Source organism: Heptranchias perlo, chromosome 29 (genome assembly GCF_035084215.1).
Source record: "Heptranchias perlo isolate sHepPer1 chromosome 29, sHepPer1.hap1, whole genome shotgun sequence".
NCBI lineage: Eukaryota > Metazoa > Chordata > Chondrichthyes > Hexanchiformes > Hexanchidae > Heptranchias > Heptranchias perlo.
In genome coordinates this window covers 36603608-36620840 of record NC_090353.1, presented here as the reverse complement: position 1 = coordinate 36620840, position 17233 = coordinate 36603608, and the positions used below count along the sequence as shown (strand labels likewise).

Here is a 17233-nt window from a genome sequence, read left to right as displayed (position 1 = left end):
TAGAAGCCTCTGGATTACGAGTTGGCCTCGTGGGATCGAGCACGACGCACGTCTGAGGCCCAGGGGGTCGTCTATCGGGGACAGCGGCACCTGTCTGACAAGAAGTGTGACCTGTGCGAGGTTACAAAGGGCAGCCGGTGCCCACAGCCCATACCCCAGCGAGGGTCAGGCAGTCTGACTGGCTTACGTGTCGCATACAACATCCTACTGGGTTCCTCAACACAGCTCACAAGTGCACAAGGACTCTGGGGTGACAGTGTTCACACTGGGAGAGTAATACGGGACAGTCTACAGGACACATAGAATTACGTAGAATTTACAGCACAGAAACAGGCCATTCGGCCCAACTGGTCCCTGCCGGTGTTTATGCTCCACACAAACCTCCTCCCTCCCTACTTCATCTCACCCTATCAGCATATCCTTCTATTCCTTTCTCCCTCATGTGTTTATCCAGCGTCGTCCCCTTAAATGTATCTACGCTATTCACCTCAACTACTCCTTGTGGGAGCGAGTTCCACATTCTCACCACTCTCTGGGTAAAGAAGTTTCTCCTGAGTTCCCTATTGGATTTATTAGTGACTCTCTTATATTTATGGCCCCTAGTTTTGGACTCCCCCCAAGTGGAAACATCTTCTCTATGTCTACCCTATCAAACTCTTTTGTAATTTTAAATGCCTCTATCAGGTCACCCCTCAGCCTCCAAGTTCCTTCCAAGTCACACACCATCCCGACTTGGACATAGACCAGACGTTCCTACATCGTCACTAGGCCAATATCCTGGAACTCCCTCCCTAACAGCACTGTGGGAGAACCTTCACCACACGGACTGCAGCGGTTCAAGAAGGCGGCTCACCACCACCTTCTCAAGGGGCAGTTAGGGATGGGCGATAAATGCCGGCCTCGCCAGCGACGCCCACATCCCCAGAATGAGTTTTTTTTTAAAAAAAAACACTTTACACCAACTCGTCAGTAAAATGAAGATGTTTAAACGAGAGAATGCGACACAGTGGAGAGAATCCGAACTTTCCCGGTCCTGGGAATTCTACGGAATAAATCCAGTGGCCTTACTTCCTCAGCTGGTCCGCTTCCATTTCTGAATCCTGGATTGTTACTCTGGTCAGGTTGGACCCCTGTGAGCGGAAGAGTTGGGAAAGTTGCTGGAGGCTGGGGCAATCCTGGAATGATGGCATCAATCGCTCGACTACAAACCCGGGATCCTGCGGAGGAGACAAGTTCAGGGGATGTGAAGCCACCGACTTCAGGACTGAACGGCATCGGTTTCTTAAAGGGACCGCACTGATTCGCTGCCGATCACCTAACAGCTGATTTTGGGGGGGTATCCATAGCAACAGCTGCCGAGATCGCTGTACAAAACCACAGTCAGTATCTTTGGCACAGTTTTCAAAGACACAGGCCCGTCAATTATTCCGAATTTAACATTTATAATGACCCCTGTTTCTCCTGAGACTCACCCTGTTCATGAGAGCCTCACGCTCGTTACTGATGATGCTGGATCCACCTGTGACTGTGCCCACAATACCAGTGAACAGGCTGGGAGGTGGAGAGATTATCGCACTCTGCCCCACCCTCTGGATACAGGAGTGTAAACCATCAACCTAACATAGGAACAGCAACAGTCAGTCGGGATCTTATTACACCGAGACCTCCCTCTACACCCCCCCCCAACACATACACATACACACACACAAACATACAAGAACATGCACGTACACACCTACACACAGCTCTGCAAATATAATAATTATCCAAAGACCGTGAGGGCGCCAATTTTGATTCACAAACGCTGTACGACTGGTGGGATTCTGCCAGTCAGATAACACAATCCCAAATCTTGATGGGACAGTGTAGAGGGAGCTTTACTCTGTATCTAACCCGTGCTGTCCCTGCCCTGTGGTGTTTGATGGGACAGTGTAGAAGGAGCTTTACTCTGTATCTAACCCGTGCTGTACCTGCCCTGGGAGTGTTTGATGGGACAGTGTAGAGGGAGCTTTACTCTGTATCTAACCCGTGCTGTCCCTGCCCTGTGGTGTTTGATGGGACAGTGTAGAAGGAGCTTTACTCTGTATCTAACCCGTGCTGTACCTGCCCTGGGAGTGTTTGATGGGACAGTGTAGAGGGAGCTTTACTCTGTATCTAACCCGTGCTGTACCTTCCCTGGGAGTGTTTGACGGGACAGTGTAGAGGGAGCTTTACTCTGTATCTAACCCGTGCTGTACCTTCCCTGGGAGTGTTTGACGGGACAGTGTAGAGGGAGCTTTACTCTGTATCTAACCCGTGCTGTACCTTCCCTGGGAGTGTTTGACGGGACAGTGTAGAGGGAGCTTTACTCTGTATCTAACCCGTGCTGTACCTTCCCTGGGAGTGTTTGACGGGACAGTGTAGAGGGAGCTTTACTCTGTATCTAACCCGTGCTGTACCTTCCCTGGGAGTGTTTGATGGGACAGTGTAGAGGGAGCTTTACTCTGTATCTAACCCGTGCTGTACCTTCCCTGGGAGTGTTTGACGGGACAGTGTAGAGGGAGCTTTACTCTGTATCTAACCCGTGCTGTACCTTCCCTGGGAGTGTTTGATGGGACAGTGTAGAGGGAGCTTTACTCTGTATCTAACCCGTGCTGTACCTTCCCTGGGAGTGTTTGACGGGACAGTGTAGAGGGAGCTTTACTCTGTATCTAACCCGTGCAACTGGTCCATTTCCCTTCACCGAATAGCCCTGTAATGGACTAAGTCTGCCCTTAGCACTCTAGAACATTCTCTGACTCTCCTGGCCTCTCCTACACTGGTTCATTCATAGAATCATATAGTACAGAAGGAGGCCATTCGGCCCATCGTGCCTGTGCTGGCTCTTTGAAAAAGCTATCCAATTAGTCCCACTCCCCTGCTCTTTCCCCATAGCCCTGCAAATGTCTCCTTTTCAAGTATTTATCCAATTCCCTTTTGAAAGTTATTATTGAATCTGCTTCCACCGCCCTTTCAGGCAGCGCATTCCAGATCAGAACAACTCGCTGCAATTTCATTCCCACAGATTCCGCGCAGTCTGTCGCCGTCTCCCCGTGCTATGGCGTCACAGAGTCTGGGAACGGTGGGAGGCCGTTGCAGAGAGTAACTTGCCTTTAGTCGAAGCTTGTCCCTCTCCAGCTGAATCCCGCCGACAGCCTCCGTCACCCGTCGCAGCTCCTGATCTTTGTGGCAGAGCTCGGCCAAGAGGTGCTGGTTTTTCTCCCTCAGGCACTCGAGCTCCGCCTCCCACTGACTCCGCTCCTCTCTCAGCTCAGGACTCAGGTCAATGTCCAGCTCTCGCTCCACTGCCTCGATCGTCTGTGTTGGGGGGAGAAAGGGGAGAGGAAGGGGAGGGGGGGAGAGGAAGGAGAGGGGGGAGAGGAAGGAGAGGGGGGGAGAGGAAGGAGAGTAAGGCGAGGGGGAGAGGGGGGAGAGGGGGGAGAGGAAGGAGAGTAAGGCGAGGGGGAGAGGGGGGAGAGGAAGGAGAGGGGGGGAGAGGGGAAGTTACAGCAGGCACAGTGACGGTAACACAGAGACCTCCGATGAAACGCTCAGCCCACCACATTCCACAGACTGAGCCTCATCGGATAATGGGAACTCCTCCCTCTATTTACCTAATGTTCCGGTTCTCCGGGAAATGAGTGGGGGGAAGAAGGATGGACCTGGGCTACTCTCGAGTTCCAATGGGAGCTAATGATGGGGTGGGGGGGGTGGGGGAGGGCGCCAGCCATGGGGCACAGCGGGGGAAAGGGGCAATGGTTGCATGGGAAATGGAGAGGATGAGAAAAGAGCCTCTTTTCCTTTTGACAGGCCTGCACACCAGCCTCCAGCCCTGTCCTGTTCCAGGTTCTCCAGCGACATTCGGAGTAATCGTGTAATTTAAAGGAAAGCCGTGAAGCCCAGCCCCTGCCCCAGTGTCCAGTCCTCTGACCCAGTGTCCAGTCCTCTGACCCAGTGCCCAGTCCTCTGACCCAGTGTCCAGTCCCTGCCCCAGTGTCCAGTCCCTGCCCCAGTGTCCAGTCCTCTGACCCAGTGCCCAGTCCCTGCCCCAGTGTCCAGTCCTCTGACCCAGTGCCCAGTCCTCTGACCCAGTGCCCAGTCCTCTGACCCAGTGTCCAGTCCCTGCCCCAGTGTCCAGTCCCTGCCCCAGTGTCCAGTCCTCTGACCCAGTGTCCAGTCCCTGTCCCAGTGTCCAGTCCTCTGACCCAGTGCCCAGTCCTCTGACCCAGTGTCCAGTCCTCTGCCCCAGTGTCCAGTCCCTGCCCCAGTGTCCAGTCCTCTGACCCAGTGCCCAGTCCCTGCCCCAGTGTCCATTCCTCTGTCCCAGTGTCCAGTCCTCTGACCCAGTGTCCAGTCCTCTGCCCCAGTGTCCATTCCTCTGCCCCAGTGTCCAGTCCCTGCCCCAGTGTCCATTCCTCTGCCCCAGTGTCCAGTCCCTGCCCCAGTGTCCAGTCCTCTGACCCAGTGCCCAGTCCCTGCCCCAGTGTCCATTCCTCTGTCCCAGTGTCCAGTCCCTGCCCCAGTGTCCAGTCCTCTGTCCCAGTGTCCAGTCCTCTGCCCCAGTGTCCAGTCCTCTGTCCCAGTGTCCATTCCTCTGTCCCAGTGTCCAGTCCTCTGACCCAGTGCCCAGTCCCTGCCCCAGTGTCCAGTCCTCTGCCCCAGTGTCCATTCCTCTGACCCAGTGTCCAGTCCTCTGACCCAGTGCCCAGTCCCTGCCCCAGTGTCCAGTCCTCTGCCCCAGTGTCCATTCCTCTGTCCCAGTGTCCAGTCCTCTGCCCCAGTGTCCACACCTCTGTCCCAGTGTCCATTCCTCTGTCCCAGTGTCCATTCCTCTGACCCAGTGTCCAGTCCTCTGACCTAGTGCCCAGTCCCTGCCCCAGTGTCCATTCCTCTGTCCCAGTGTCCAGTCCCTGCCCCAGTGTCCAGTCCTCTGCCCCAGTGTCCATTCCTCTGCCCCAGTGTCCAGTCCCTGCCCCAGTGTCCAGTCCTCTGCCCCAGTGTCCAGTCCTCTGTCCCAGTGTCCATTCCTCTGCCCCAGTGTCCAGTCCCTGCCCCAGTGTCCAGTCCTCTGCCCCAGTGTCCAGTCCTCTGTCCCAGTGTCCAGTCCCTGCCCCAGTGTCCATTCCTCTGCCCCAGTGTCCAGTCCCTGCCCCAGTGTCCATTCCTCTGTCCCAGTGTCCAGTCCCCGACCCCTACTTGAGTGACCAGCTCCCAGTGCATGAGCGTTGCTTCCTCCTCCTCGGCGGGGTTGGTGCCACGATGCGGGTTTTCCGTTTTCCGCGCGTGCACTGCCTCCTCCAGTTCCGTCAGCACGCGGTGCAGCGTCCGGGACAGGTCACACGGTTCATCTACGAAAGGAAAGGGAGCAGCGGTGAAAGGTGCAGAGCGAGGAGCGTGCGGCCGGAGACCAGAATCTGATCGACACGACACAACATTGTGGCGGGAATCTACCAGAGTCCGGTTTAACCGCCCATCGATGGCACAGCAGGTAAACTGGATGGATGCTGATCAATTCTGAGACATTAACCAGGCTTTACTCTCAGAAATAACCACAGAACATTCCAGAAACACACGGCACGTCTTCAATCCTCCTGTTAAGGGTAAACTGGTGCGTAAACAGTTCGATTCCGATCAATTCATCCACTCCTGAGCAGGGTCGCCTAACTGGTTAGAAGCATCCGCAGGCTTGATCACGTGACGTCCGGTCACACAATGTCCAGTCACACGACACCTGAACACGTGACGTCCGGTCACACAATGTCCAGTCACGTGACACCTGAACACGTGACGTCCGGTCACACAATGTCCAGTCACACGACACCTGATCACGTGACGTCCGGTCACACAATGTCCAGTCACACGACACCTGATCACATGATGTCCGGTCACGCAACGTCTGACAGTGATCAGGGGACTCATGACCTCAGGACATCCCAAAGTATTTTACAGCCAATGAAGTACTTTTTCTTTTAAGTGTAGTTACTGTTGTAATGTAGGAAACGCAGCAGCCAATTTGCACACAGCAAGATCCCACAAACAGCAATGAGATAATGACCAGATTTTTAGTGATGTTGGTTGAAGGATAAATATTGGCCCAGGACACCAGGGAGAACTCCCCCTGCTTTTCTTCGAAATAATGGCCCTGGAATCTTTTACGTCCGCCTGAGAGGGCAGTCGGGGCTTTGGTTTAACATCTCATCTGAAAGACGGCACCTCCGACAGTGCAGCACTCCCTCAGTACTGCACTGGGAGTGTCGGCCTGGATTATGGGCTCAAATCTCTGGAGTGGGGCTTGAATCCATGACCTTCTGTCCCAGAGGAGGGAGTGCGACCCACCGAGCCACGGCTGCCACCTGATTAAACACCCCGATATTCACCAAGGCCTTTTCTACTGACCTGTATTTCTCGAGGTTGGATAAGGCTGTCCTGGACAGTTGGAGGCCGCGGAGTGACCTTGGTCAGGGCACAGACATGAGCTGGTCTCAACGTAATGGCCATCACTGAGGTCTGAACAAGTGTCCAGATATTCATCATCCTCCCTGCAAGGAAAATATATGTGGTGAAAAAAACAGGAGAGTGACAGTGGGCAAAGTCAACTCCAACAGCGGAGGTCAGGTTATGTAGAGACCGGTATCCAGTCAGACTGAGTCCATTGGGATACAGATGGGAATAATAAGATGGTCAGACTGGCTGGAGAGGGAGATACCTGGATACAGCGCAACCTGGATACCTGGAGATACCTGGATACCTCGAGATACCTGGATATCTGGAGATACCTGGAGATACCTGAATACCTTGAGATACCTGGATACCTGGAGATACCTGGATACCTGGAGATACCTGGAGATACCTGGATACCTCGAGATACCTGGATACCTGGAGATACCTGGATACCTCGAGATACCTGGATATCTGGAGATACCTGAAAACCTTGAGATACCTGGATACCTGGAGATACTTTGATACCTCGAGATACCTGGATATCTGGAGATACCTGGAGATACCTGGATACCTCAAGATACCTGGATATCTGGAGATACCTGGAGATACCTGGATACCTGGAGATATCTGGATACATGGAGATACCTGGATTCCTGGAGATACCTGGATACCTGGAGATACCTGGATACCTGGAGATACCTGGATATCTGGATACCTGGAGATACCTGGATATCTGGAGATACCTGGAGATACCTGGATACCTGGAGATACCTGGATACCTGGATACCTGGAGATACCTGGAGATACCTGGATACCTGGAGATACCTGGATATCTGGATACCTGGAGATACCTGCGTAACCTGGTAACCCTGTAGTAAGTCAGTGCCACCACAGGGGGCCACTGTTACCTGAGGATTCTGCACTGACACCGGGGGGGAAGCTTTGTGAATGCAGCAAACGACCTTAGTCCGTAACCCTCTCGCTCTCTCTCTCGTTCTAACTCTGTCACTGCCTCTGTCTCTGTCTGTGTCTATATCTCTGTTTAGCTCTGTCGCCATCGATGTCACTCTTACTCTCTCCCTCTCTCTCTGTCTCTCTATATGTCTCTGTCTCTCTCTGTCTCTACACTGTCCCTGTCTCTATCACTCTGACCCTGTCACTCTCTATGTGGTCTGTATTTCCTTTAGAGACGGAGTGTCTAATTGTTTCCCTTTGTGGGCTGCTTTGGTGCTTAAAATTTTCCTATTAATTTGCAGCTTCCTCGAGCTGTTGATGCTGATAGATCTCCGTGATAATGACAATCGCAGCATTTCTTCAATCCTCCAGGTCATGACATCCAAATAAATCAGTGAATGATTAACAAGGGGCGTGAGGTCTATCAGAGTTTTGCAGTGAGGGGTGAGGGGTATATCGAGGAGAGTTACATTAAGGGGTGTGGGATAAATCAGGGAAAGTTACAATGAGGGGCATGGGATAAGTCGGGGATTTACCGGTTATGAAATGGTCTTATTTGTAATAAGGACTCGCAGATAGAAATCATAGAATCATAGAAAATTTACGGCACAGAAGGAGGCCGTTCGGCCCGTCATGTCCGCATCGGCCGAAAATGAGCCACCCAGCCTAATCCCACTTTCCAGCACTTGGTCCGTAGCCCTGTAGGTTACAGCACTTCAAGTGCACATCCAAGTACTTTTTAAATGCGATGAGGGTTTCTGCCTCTACCACCCTTTCAGGCAGTGAGTTCCAGACCCCCACCACCCTCTGGGTGAAAAAAATTCTCCTCAGCTCCCCTCTAATCCTTCTACCAATTACTTTAAATCTATGCCCTCTGATTATTGACCTCTCTGCTAAGGGAAATTCTTATCCACTCTATCTGGGCCTCTCATAATTTTGTACACCTCAATTAAGTCACCCCTCAGCCTCCTCTATTCCAAAGAAAACAACCCCAGCCTATCCAATCTTTCCTCATAGCTAAAATTCTCCAGTCCTGGCAACATCCTCGTAAATCTCCTCTGCACCCTCTCCAGTGCAATCACATCTTTCCTGTAATGTGGTGACCAGAACTGTACTCAGTACTCAAGCTGTGACCTAACCAGTGTTTTATACAGTTCCAGCATAACATCCCTGCTTTTATAGAACTATAGAACCATAGAAAAGATACAGCACAGAAGGGGGCCATTCGGCCCATCATGTCTGCACCGGCTCGAAGAACAACCAGGTGCCCATTCTAATCCCACCTTCCAGCACCCGGTCCGTAGCCCTGCAGCTTACAGCACTTTAGGTGCAGGTCCAGGTACTTTTTAAAAGAGTTGAGGGTCCCTGCCTCTACCACCAATTTGGGCAGCGAATTCCATACACCCACCACCCTCTGGGTGAAAAGTTTTTCCTCGTGTCCCCTCTAATCCATCCGCCAATCAGCTTAAATCTATGTCCTCTAGTTCTTGAACTCTCCGCTAGGGGAAACAGGTACTTCCTGTCTACTCTATCTGAGCCCCTCATAATTTTGTACATCTCAATCAAGTCTCCCCTCAGCCTCCTCTGCTCCAAGGAAAACAACCCCAGCCTATCCAATCTCTCCTCGTAGCTGCAATTTTCAAGCCCTGGCAACATTTTTGTAAATCTTCTCTGCACTCTCTCCAGAGCAATTACGTCCTTCCTGTAATGTGGTGACCAGAACTGCGCACAATACTCCAGCTGTGGCCTTACCAGCGTTTTATACAGTTCCATCATTACATCCCGGCTTTTGTATTCTATACCTCGGCTAATAACGGAGAGCATTCCGTATGCCTTCTTCACAACCTTATCTACCTGTACTGCCATCTTCAGGGACCTGTGCACATGCACTCCAAGGTCTCTCACTTCCTCTACCCCTCTCAATATATTCCCCTTTACTGCATATTCCCTTTTACTGTTTGCCCTCCCTAAGTGTATTACCTCACACTTCTCCGGGTTGAACTCCATTTGCCACTTTTCCACCCACTCCACCAACCCATTGAAGCCTTCTTGGAGTCTTCACTATCAACTACACGGCCAATTTTTGTATCGTCTGCAAATTTGCCAATCATGCCTCCTACATTCAAGTCCAAATCATTAATATATACCACAAACAGCAAGGGACCCAACACTGAGCCCTGTGGCACACCACTGGAAACGGATTTCCATTCGCAAAGACATCCATCGACTTTTACCCTTTGTTTCCTGTTACTGAGCCAATTTTGGATCCAATTCGCCACATTTCCCTGTATCCCATGGGCTTTTACCTTTCTGACCAGTCTGCCATGTGGGACCTTGTCAAATGCCTTACTAAAATCCATGAAGACAACATCCACTGTACCATCCTCATCAATCCTCCTTGTCACTTCCTCAAAGAATTCAATCAGATTTGTAAGGCATGACCTTCCCTGAACAAATCCATGCTGACTATCCCTGATTAAACCATGCCTTTTCAAGTGACAGTTTATCCTGTCTCTCAGTATTGATTCTAATAGTTTGCCCACCACCGAGGTAAGACTGACCGGCCTATAATTGTTCGGCCTTTCCCTCGTACCCTTTTTAAACAATGGTACTACGTTTGCAGTCTTCCAGTCCTCCGGTACCTCCCCTGTATCTAGTGAGGATTGGAAAATGATCCTCAGAGCATCTGCTATTTCCTCCCTGGCTTCCTTCAATAGCCCAGGAAACAATCCATCCGGCCCTGGTAACTTATCAACTTTCAAGGATTCCAGTCCCTCTAGTACTTCCTCTCTCGTTATGTTTACCTTATCCAATATTTCACACCTCTCCTCTTTAACTACTACATCTGGATCATCCCTTTCCTTTGTGAATACAGAGACAAAATATTCATTTAAAACCCTACCCACATCCTCTGCTTCTACACACAAGTTACCCTTATCATCCCTGATAGGTCCCACCTTTTCCTTAGCTATCCTCTTGTTCTTAATGTACTGATAAAACATCTTTGGGTTTTCTTTAATCTTACTAGCTAATATTTTTTCATGCCCTCTCTTTGCTTTCCTTATTTCCTTTTTTACGTCATCCCTGTACTTTCTATACTCCTCTAGGCTTTCTGTAGTATTTAGTTTTCTGTGACAGTCATAAGCTTTCTTTTTCTGCTTTATCTTGCCCCGTATACTTCTAGACAACCAGGGGGCTCTAAATTGTGTTCTATGCTCTATGTTCTATATTCTATGCCTCTGCTAATAAAGGAAAGCATTCCATAACCACCTTATCTACCTGTCCTGCTACCTTCAGGGATCTGTGGACATGCACTCAAAGGTCCCTCACTTCCTCTACACCTTTCAGTATCCTCCCATTTATTGTGTACTCCCTTGCCTTGTTTGCCCTCCCCAAATGCATTACCTCACACTTCTCCAGATTAAATTCCATTTGCCACTTTTCTGCCCACTTGACCAGTCCATTGATATCTTCCTGCAGTCTACAGCTTTCCTCCTCACTATCAACCACACGGCCAATTTTTGTATCATCTGCAAACTTCTTGATCATGCCCCCTACAATTAAGTCCAAATCATTAATATATACCACAAAAAGCAAGGGACCAAGTACTGAGTCCTGCAGAACCCCACTGGAAACAGCCTTCTGGTCACAAAAACACCTGTCAACCATTACCCTTTGCTTCCTGCCACTGAGCCAATTTTGGATCCAACTTGTCACTTTCCCTTGGATCTCATGGGCTTTTACTTTTTTGATCAGTCTGCCATGTGGAACCTTGTCAAAAGCCTTGCTGAAATCCATGTAGACTACATCAAACGCGCAACCCTCATCGACCCTCCTTGTTACCGCCTCAAAAAATTCAATCAAGTTAGTCAAACACAACCTTCCCTTAACAAATCCGTGCTGACTGTCCTTGATTACTCCGTGCCTTTCTGAGTGACCGTTTATCTTGTCCCTCAGAATTGATTCCAATAATTTGCCCACCATCGAGGTTAGACTGACTGGCCTGTAATTACTCGGTCTATCCCTCCATGGAGCTAAGAAAAGGCCAGGGAGTGGTTTATGTTTTACACGGCAGGGGGGGGGGGGGAATTCCTGTTTTTTCTGGAAAGTTCCGTCCTTTTAGCTGGAGTCAGTAACAGAGAACACTAAACTCTAAATCTACAAACTCTTGGCCTTGATGGTGGGGTGATTGTACGGGTGGGATTCTCCGGAGCGTGGCAGTGGGTGAGAGTTTTTTTTTTATTTGTTCACGGGATGTGGGTGTCACTGGCAAGGCCGGCATTTATTGCCCATCCCTAATTGCCCTTAAGAAGGTGGCAGTGAGCTGCCTTCTTGAGTGAGATTTTACAACTGAGTGGCTTGCTAGGCCATTTCAGAGGGCAATTAAGAATCAACCACATTGCTGTGGGTCTGGAGTCACATATAGGCCAGACCGGGTAAGGACGGCAGGCTTCCTTCCCTAAAGGACATTAGTGAACCAGATGGGTTTTTACGACAATCCGGTAGTTTCATGGCCATCATTACTGATACTAGTATTTTAATTCCAGATTTTTATTTAATTAATTGAATTTTAAATTCGCCAGCTGCCATGGCGGGATTTGAACTCATGACTCTGGATTTTAGTCCAGGCCTCTGGATTACTAGCCCAGTAACATAACCACTATGCTACCGTACCCTGTTCCTCTTAGTGTGACTGTTCCATAGTAAGTTCAAGGGTGCGAGCTGTGGCTCAGTGGGCAGCACTCTCACCTCTGAGTCGTGGGTTCAAGGCCCACTGCAGGAACCTGAGCCCATAATCCAGGCCGACACTCCCAGCGCAGTTCTGAGGGAGTGCTGCACTGTCGGAGGCGCCGTCTTTCGGATGCGGTGTTAAACCGCGGTCATGTCTGCCCTCTCAGGTGGACGTAAAAGATCCCACGGTCAATATTTCGAAGAAGAGCAGGGAAGGTGTCCTGGGGCCAATATTTATCCCTCAACCAACATCACCAAAAAAACAGATTATCTGGTTATTTATCTCATTGCTGTTTGTGGGATCTTGCTGTGCGCAAATTGGCTGCCGCGTTTCCTGCATTACAACACTGACTACACTTCAAAAGTACTTCATCGGCTGTAAAGCGATTTGAGACATCCTGAGGTTGTGAAAGGCGCTATATAAATGCAAGTTCTTTCTTTCTTACAGGCCTGACGTTATCTGTCGATTGTCCCTGTAGGGGAGCCGTGGGGAAGCTTGGTGCATTGAGCAGAACTTGGGTTGTGAGTCATGGGAACAAAAAGAAATGAGAAGGAGCGAATTCCGACACTTCCTCGATGGGACCCTGTGGGACTCGTCCCCCTGCCTGGGGTCAGTGCTGTTCAGGGAAGGAGGGGCCGATAAATCAGTACACACCTGATAGTCGTCACTGTCAGTCTGTCAATCTTCCTGTTCAGCTCAGCGATAACAACAAGTAATTCTGTGATCTGCCCCTCATACCGCAGCACAGCGAGTGCCTCCTCCTCCTCCTCCTCCTCCTCTTCCTGCTCCTCCTTCTCCGCCTCCGCCTCTCCGTCCTCCTCCTCCACCGTGTACTGATCAATCAACAGAGAGTCCGAGCACTGAAGAGACAGAAAGAAATAGTATTCACACCACTGCACTACGCTGTGTGACGGGGCTGTGTGACAGGTCCGTGTGTGACAGGGCCGTGTGTGACAGGGCCATGTGACAGGGCAGTGTGTGACAGGGCCATGTGACAGGGCAGTGTGTGACAGGGTCGCGTAACAGGCCATGTGTGACAGGGCCGTGTGACAGGGCCGTGTGTGACAGGGCCATGTGACAGGGCAGTGTGTGACAGGGTCGCGTAACAGGCCATGTGTGACAGGGCCATGTGACGGGGCCGCGTGATATGGCCATGTGCGACAGGGCCGCGTGACAGGCCTGTGTGACGGGGCCATGAGACATGGTTGTATGACGGGTGCGTGACGGGTTCGTGTGACGGGGTCAAGTGACGGGGCTGTGTGATATTACACTGCACTGCGTGTCATATAAATACTGCGATATAAATACATGTTGTTGCTGTTGTTGGGAGCAGTGGCTGCACTAAAATGAAACAGGAAATCCTTCTTCACCACTTAATGATGGAGGAAGTTCCTTTCCAGTCCGTCTGGTTGCTCAGTGATTGACAGGTGCTGACCTGTAACCTGGGTTTGTTTCGGAACTGATCCACAAGTAGATAGGAGACAATCCAAAACACAAGTTACTTCACATGAAATTAAAAAAGTTATTTTTAAAACAACTTATTGAAAGATGTGGGGCTACCCAAAGCTTCGATGGGTTGATGCACTGTCCGATGTGTTACTGAGTCTCACACAGACCAGGAACACTCCGGGTTCAATCCCAGGTCTGTCCGGAGTTAGCTGATCTTGTGGAGTTACATAGAATTACATAGAATGTACAGCATGGAAACAGGCCATTCGGCCCAACTGGTCTATGCCAGCGTTTATGCTCCACATGAGCCTCCTCCCTCCCTACTTCATCTCACCCTATCAGCATATCCTTCTATTCCTTTCTCCCTCATGTGTTTATCGAGCTTCCCCTTAAATGTATCTACACTATTCGCCTCAACTACTCCTTGTGGGAGCGAGTTCCACATTCTCACCACTCTCTGGGTAAAGAAGTTTCTCCTGAATTCCCTATTGGATTTATTAGTGACGATCTTATATTTATGGCCCCTAGTTCTGGTCTCCCCCCACAAGTGGAAACATCTTCTCTACGTCTACCCTCTCGAACCCCTTCATAATCTTAAAGACCTCTATCAGGTCACCCATCAGCCAGGGATGGGGTAGTTGGGGGGAGGGAGTGCGGGGGAGGGGCTGTAATTGGCCTCAGCTCCTCTGCTGAAGGGAGGGGAAAATTAGCCCAGTTTCTCAATCCTGATGACTGTCCTGGCCCTTTCTGGAATGAACATTGAGTGTGGAGAGGAGGGTCCCCTTGATTGAACTAGAGGTCATTAATAGGAGACCAGAACTGTGCTCACTCATCAAGAATGCCCATACAGAGAGCCTTTGCGGCCAGTAGCAACAGGAGATAAAGATCCCATCAGCCCAAACTAGAGTCAGCCCCTGATCCCAGGGTGAAAGGTCCCTGTTGGAGATAACAGCTCCTCACAAGGATCGAAAGATCAGGGATCCCTCAGTGCAGCAAGTTAGAGAGACGATGGTTTATTTATTGAACAGATCAAGGAGTCTGAGGGAAGGAGTCACCACTTTCTGTAAGACCGTACCTCCATTCCTGAGCAGCGAATCCACCTCCGGAGTTCTGGCCTTTTACCTCCTGCTCTTTCTTTCTCTTTCCTCACAGAAGTGGCTCACCGATGGACGGTGAAGGGAAGGGTTTTCTAGGAGTTTGCCACCCTCTTGCTGTTCCTTCTCCTTGGTTTTCACTGACTTGAGGGTTGTGTAATCAAATTTGGGATTTGTTCACAATCAGCCGTCGCCAAGATTTCCTTTCCTGGCAAAATTAGGAATCGCCCTTCCTCTGGTGCTGTTTCCAAGTCAACATCCTTTGGATTTTAATTTCCTCTTTCAGTTTAACCCTCACACACAGAGAATCAACACATGCGAATCACATCAAACGCATTAGAATTACATAGAATTTACAGCACAGAAACAGGCCATTTGGCCCAACTGGTCCATGCCGGTGTTTATGCTCCACATGAGCCTCCTCCCTCCCTACTTCATCTCACCCTATCAGCATATCCTTCTATTCCTTTCTCCCTCATGTGTTTATCCAGCTTCCCCTTAAATGTATCTACACTATTCACCTCATCTACTCCTTGCGGTAGCGAGTTCCACATTCTCACCACTCTCTGGGTAAAGAAGTTTCTCCTGAATTCCCTATTGGATTTATTAGTGACTATCTTATATTTATGGCCCCTAGTTCTGGTCTCCCCCACAAGTGGAAACATCTTCTCTACGTCTACCCTATCAAACCCTTTCATAATCTTAAAGACCTCTATCAGGTCACCCCTCAGCCTTCTCTTCTAGAGAAAAGAGCCCCAGCCTGTTCAATCTTTCCTGAAAGTTATATCCTCTCAGTTCTGGTATCATCCTTGTAAATCTTTTCTGCACCTTCTCCAGTGTCTCTAAATCCTTTTTGGAATATGGAGACTAGAACTGTGCACAATTCTCCAATTGTGGAAATACACCAAACGCATGGAAAAATGACTACAATGGAACTAAAACTCGGGAGAGATGTAAAATGGGCTGCCAATTCATTTTACACTATTGTACAAAGTCAAAATTACTCCCAGTCAGTGCTGGGACATTCAGTCCTGTTATACACACAGTCAGTGCTGGGACACTCAGTCCTGCTACACACACAGTCAGTGCTGGGACACTCAGTCCTGTTATACACACAGTCAGTGCTGGGACACTCAGTCCTGTTATACACAGAGTCAGTGCTGGGACACTCAGTCCTGTTGTACACACAGTCAGTGCTGGGACACTCAGTCAATCAGCAATGCTAAAAAAGTTTAATTAGACATTTATCTCATTACTTGTATGTGGGACCTTGCTATGCGCAAATTGGCTGCTGCATTTCCCCTACATAACAACAGTGTCTACACTTTAGAAGTAATTTATTGGCCATGAAGTGATTTGGGATATACTGAGATCGTCAAAGGTGCTATATAAATGCAAGTTCTTCTTTTATAGAAAGGAGGCTGGAAAGCTGGAGGTTTTTTTTGCAGCATGAATGACACGGCAACATTTGGTTGAAGCAGTAACTTTATTTTCAGGTGAACTGCATGATCAGGTCACAAACAACAAGATCTTTTATCAAAAACCCATCAATAAAAACAGTGCAGTTCCTTTATGGATTTTGTGCCTTTTTTTCCCTCAGTGTCTCAAAGCTCCTGCTTTAACGATGTACAAAAAAAAATCAATTTTTCCCTCCTCCTCCCTGATATTCGTGGGATGCTAATATCAATCCTGCTGTAGTGTTGCACATGGGGAGCCAAAACCAAGTGTAGCCTTCAGGTGAAGCAAGGGATAATTGGATCAGAGCACAAAACCTAATTCAGTCCCTATTTTAAAGTCATACATTCTGTCCTTATTTTTAAATTTCAATTATAAATTCCCATGTCCACATTTATAATGGAAACTGCCCACGTAAACTTGTCACACTGTAATTACAACTCCTGCCAACGTTGGCCCTGCAGCACCTCCACTGCTGGGAGGGTGTAATTACAGTGTGACAAGTTTACATAGGTAGTTTCCATTATAAAGATGGACAGGGGAATTTGACAGAATCAGGCAGAAGGAGGCCATTCAGCCCATCGTGCCTCTTTGAAAGAGCTATCCAATTAGTCCCCCCTCCCCAGCCCTTTCTCCACAGCCCTGCAATTACTCCTTTTCGAGTATATATCCATCCAAAAAGTTGACAGGAAATGCATGCAGATGTAACATGTCTAATACATATAGAACAGATATAATTGAGAAAAATAAATCGCCCTCCCTGGCCCCTACTGACAACAGCAACAGCTTGTGAAACAATAAATCACCCACTCTCTTAAAATTAGAACGTAATTAAGGCAGGAATTTCTTCTTTGCCTAGATTTACTGATATTTTATGCTGGAATCGATCAGATGCATTATAACGAAATTAATTTAAAAGGATGCTTTATATATATTTATAGATGGATAATAATGCCAGAGGCTTGGACATGGGTTCGGGGGCTGGCTGCGCAGAGCGTTCTGGGAGCTGTAGTTTTCCCCCTGTTGTTTGTAATGGGAGCGACGGGCCGAGGAACTACATCTCCCACAATGCTCCACGGAGCGACCCTGA

At 49.3% G+C, this 17233-nt stretch overlaps 1 protein-coding gene across 2 annotated transcripts in view; it reads right to left on the bottom strand.

The window, feature by feature from the left end:
- LOC137299642 (colorectal mutant cancer protein-like) overlaps nucleotides 1-14914 on the bottom strand; it is a 28960-nt gene extending 14046 nt beyond the window's left edge. Inside the window, exons 1-7 of one of the 2 annotated variants that reach the window (XM_067968559.1) lie at nucleotides 14670-14914; nucleotides 12800-13005; nucleotides 6415-6557; nucleotides 5215-5366; nucleotides 3130-3336; nucleotides 1473-1616; nucleotides 1069-1217 (exon numbers count right to left, since the gene is read on the bottom strand). In XM_067968559.1, the coding sequence (XP_067824660.1) occupies nucleotides 1069-1217; nucleotides 1473-1616; nucleotides 3130-3336; nucleotides 5215-5366; nucleotides 6415-6557; nucleotides 12800-13005; nucleotides 14670-14675 (1007 nt within the window). In that variant the 5' untranslated portion in view covers nucleotides 14676-14914. The remainder of the gene's footprint in view (nucleotides 1-1068; nucleotides 1218-1472; nucleotides 1617-3129; nucleotides 3337-5214; nucleotides 5367-6414; nucleotides 6558-12799; nucleotides 13006-14669) is intronic. The other variant, XM_067968558.1, reaches the window with a different exon arrangement.
- Nucleotides 14915-17233: the final 2319 nt, after the last annotated feature.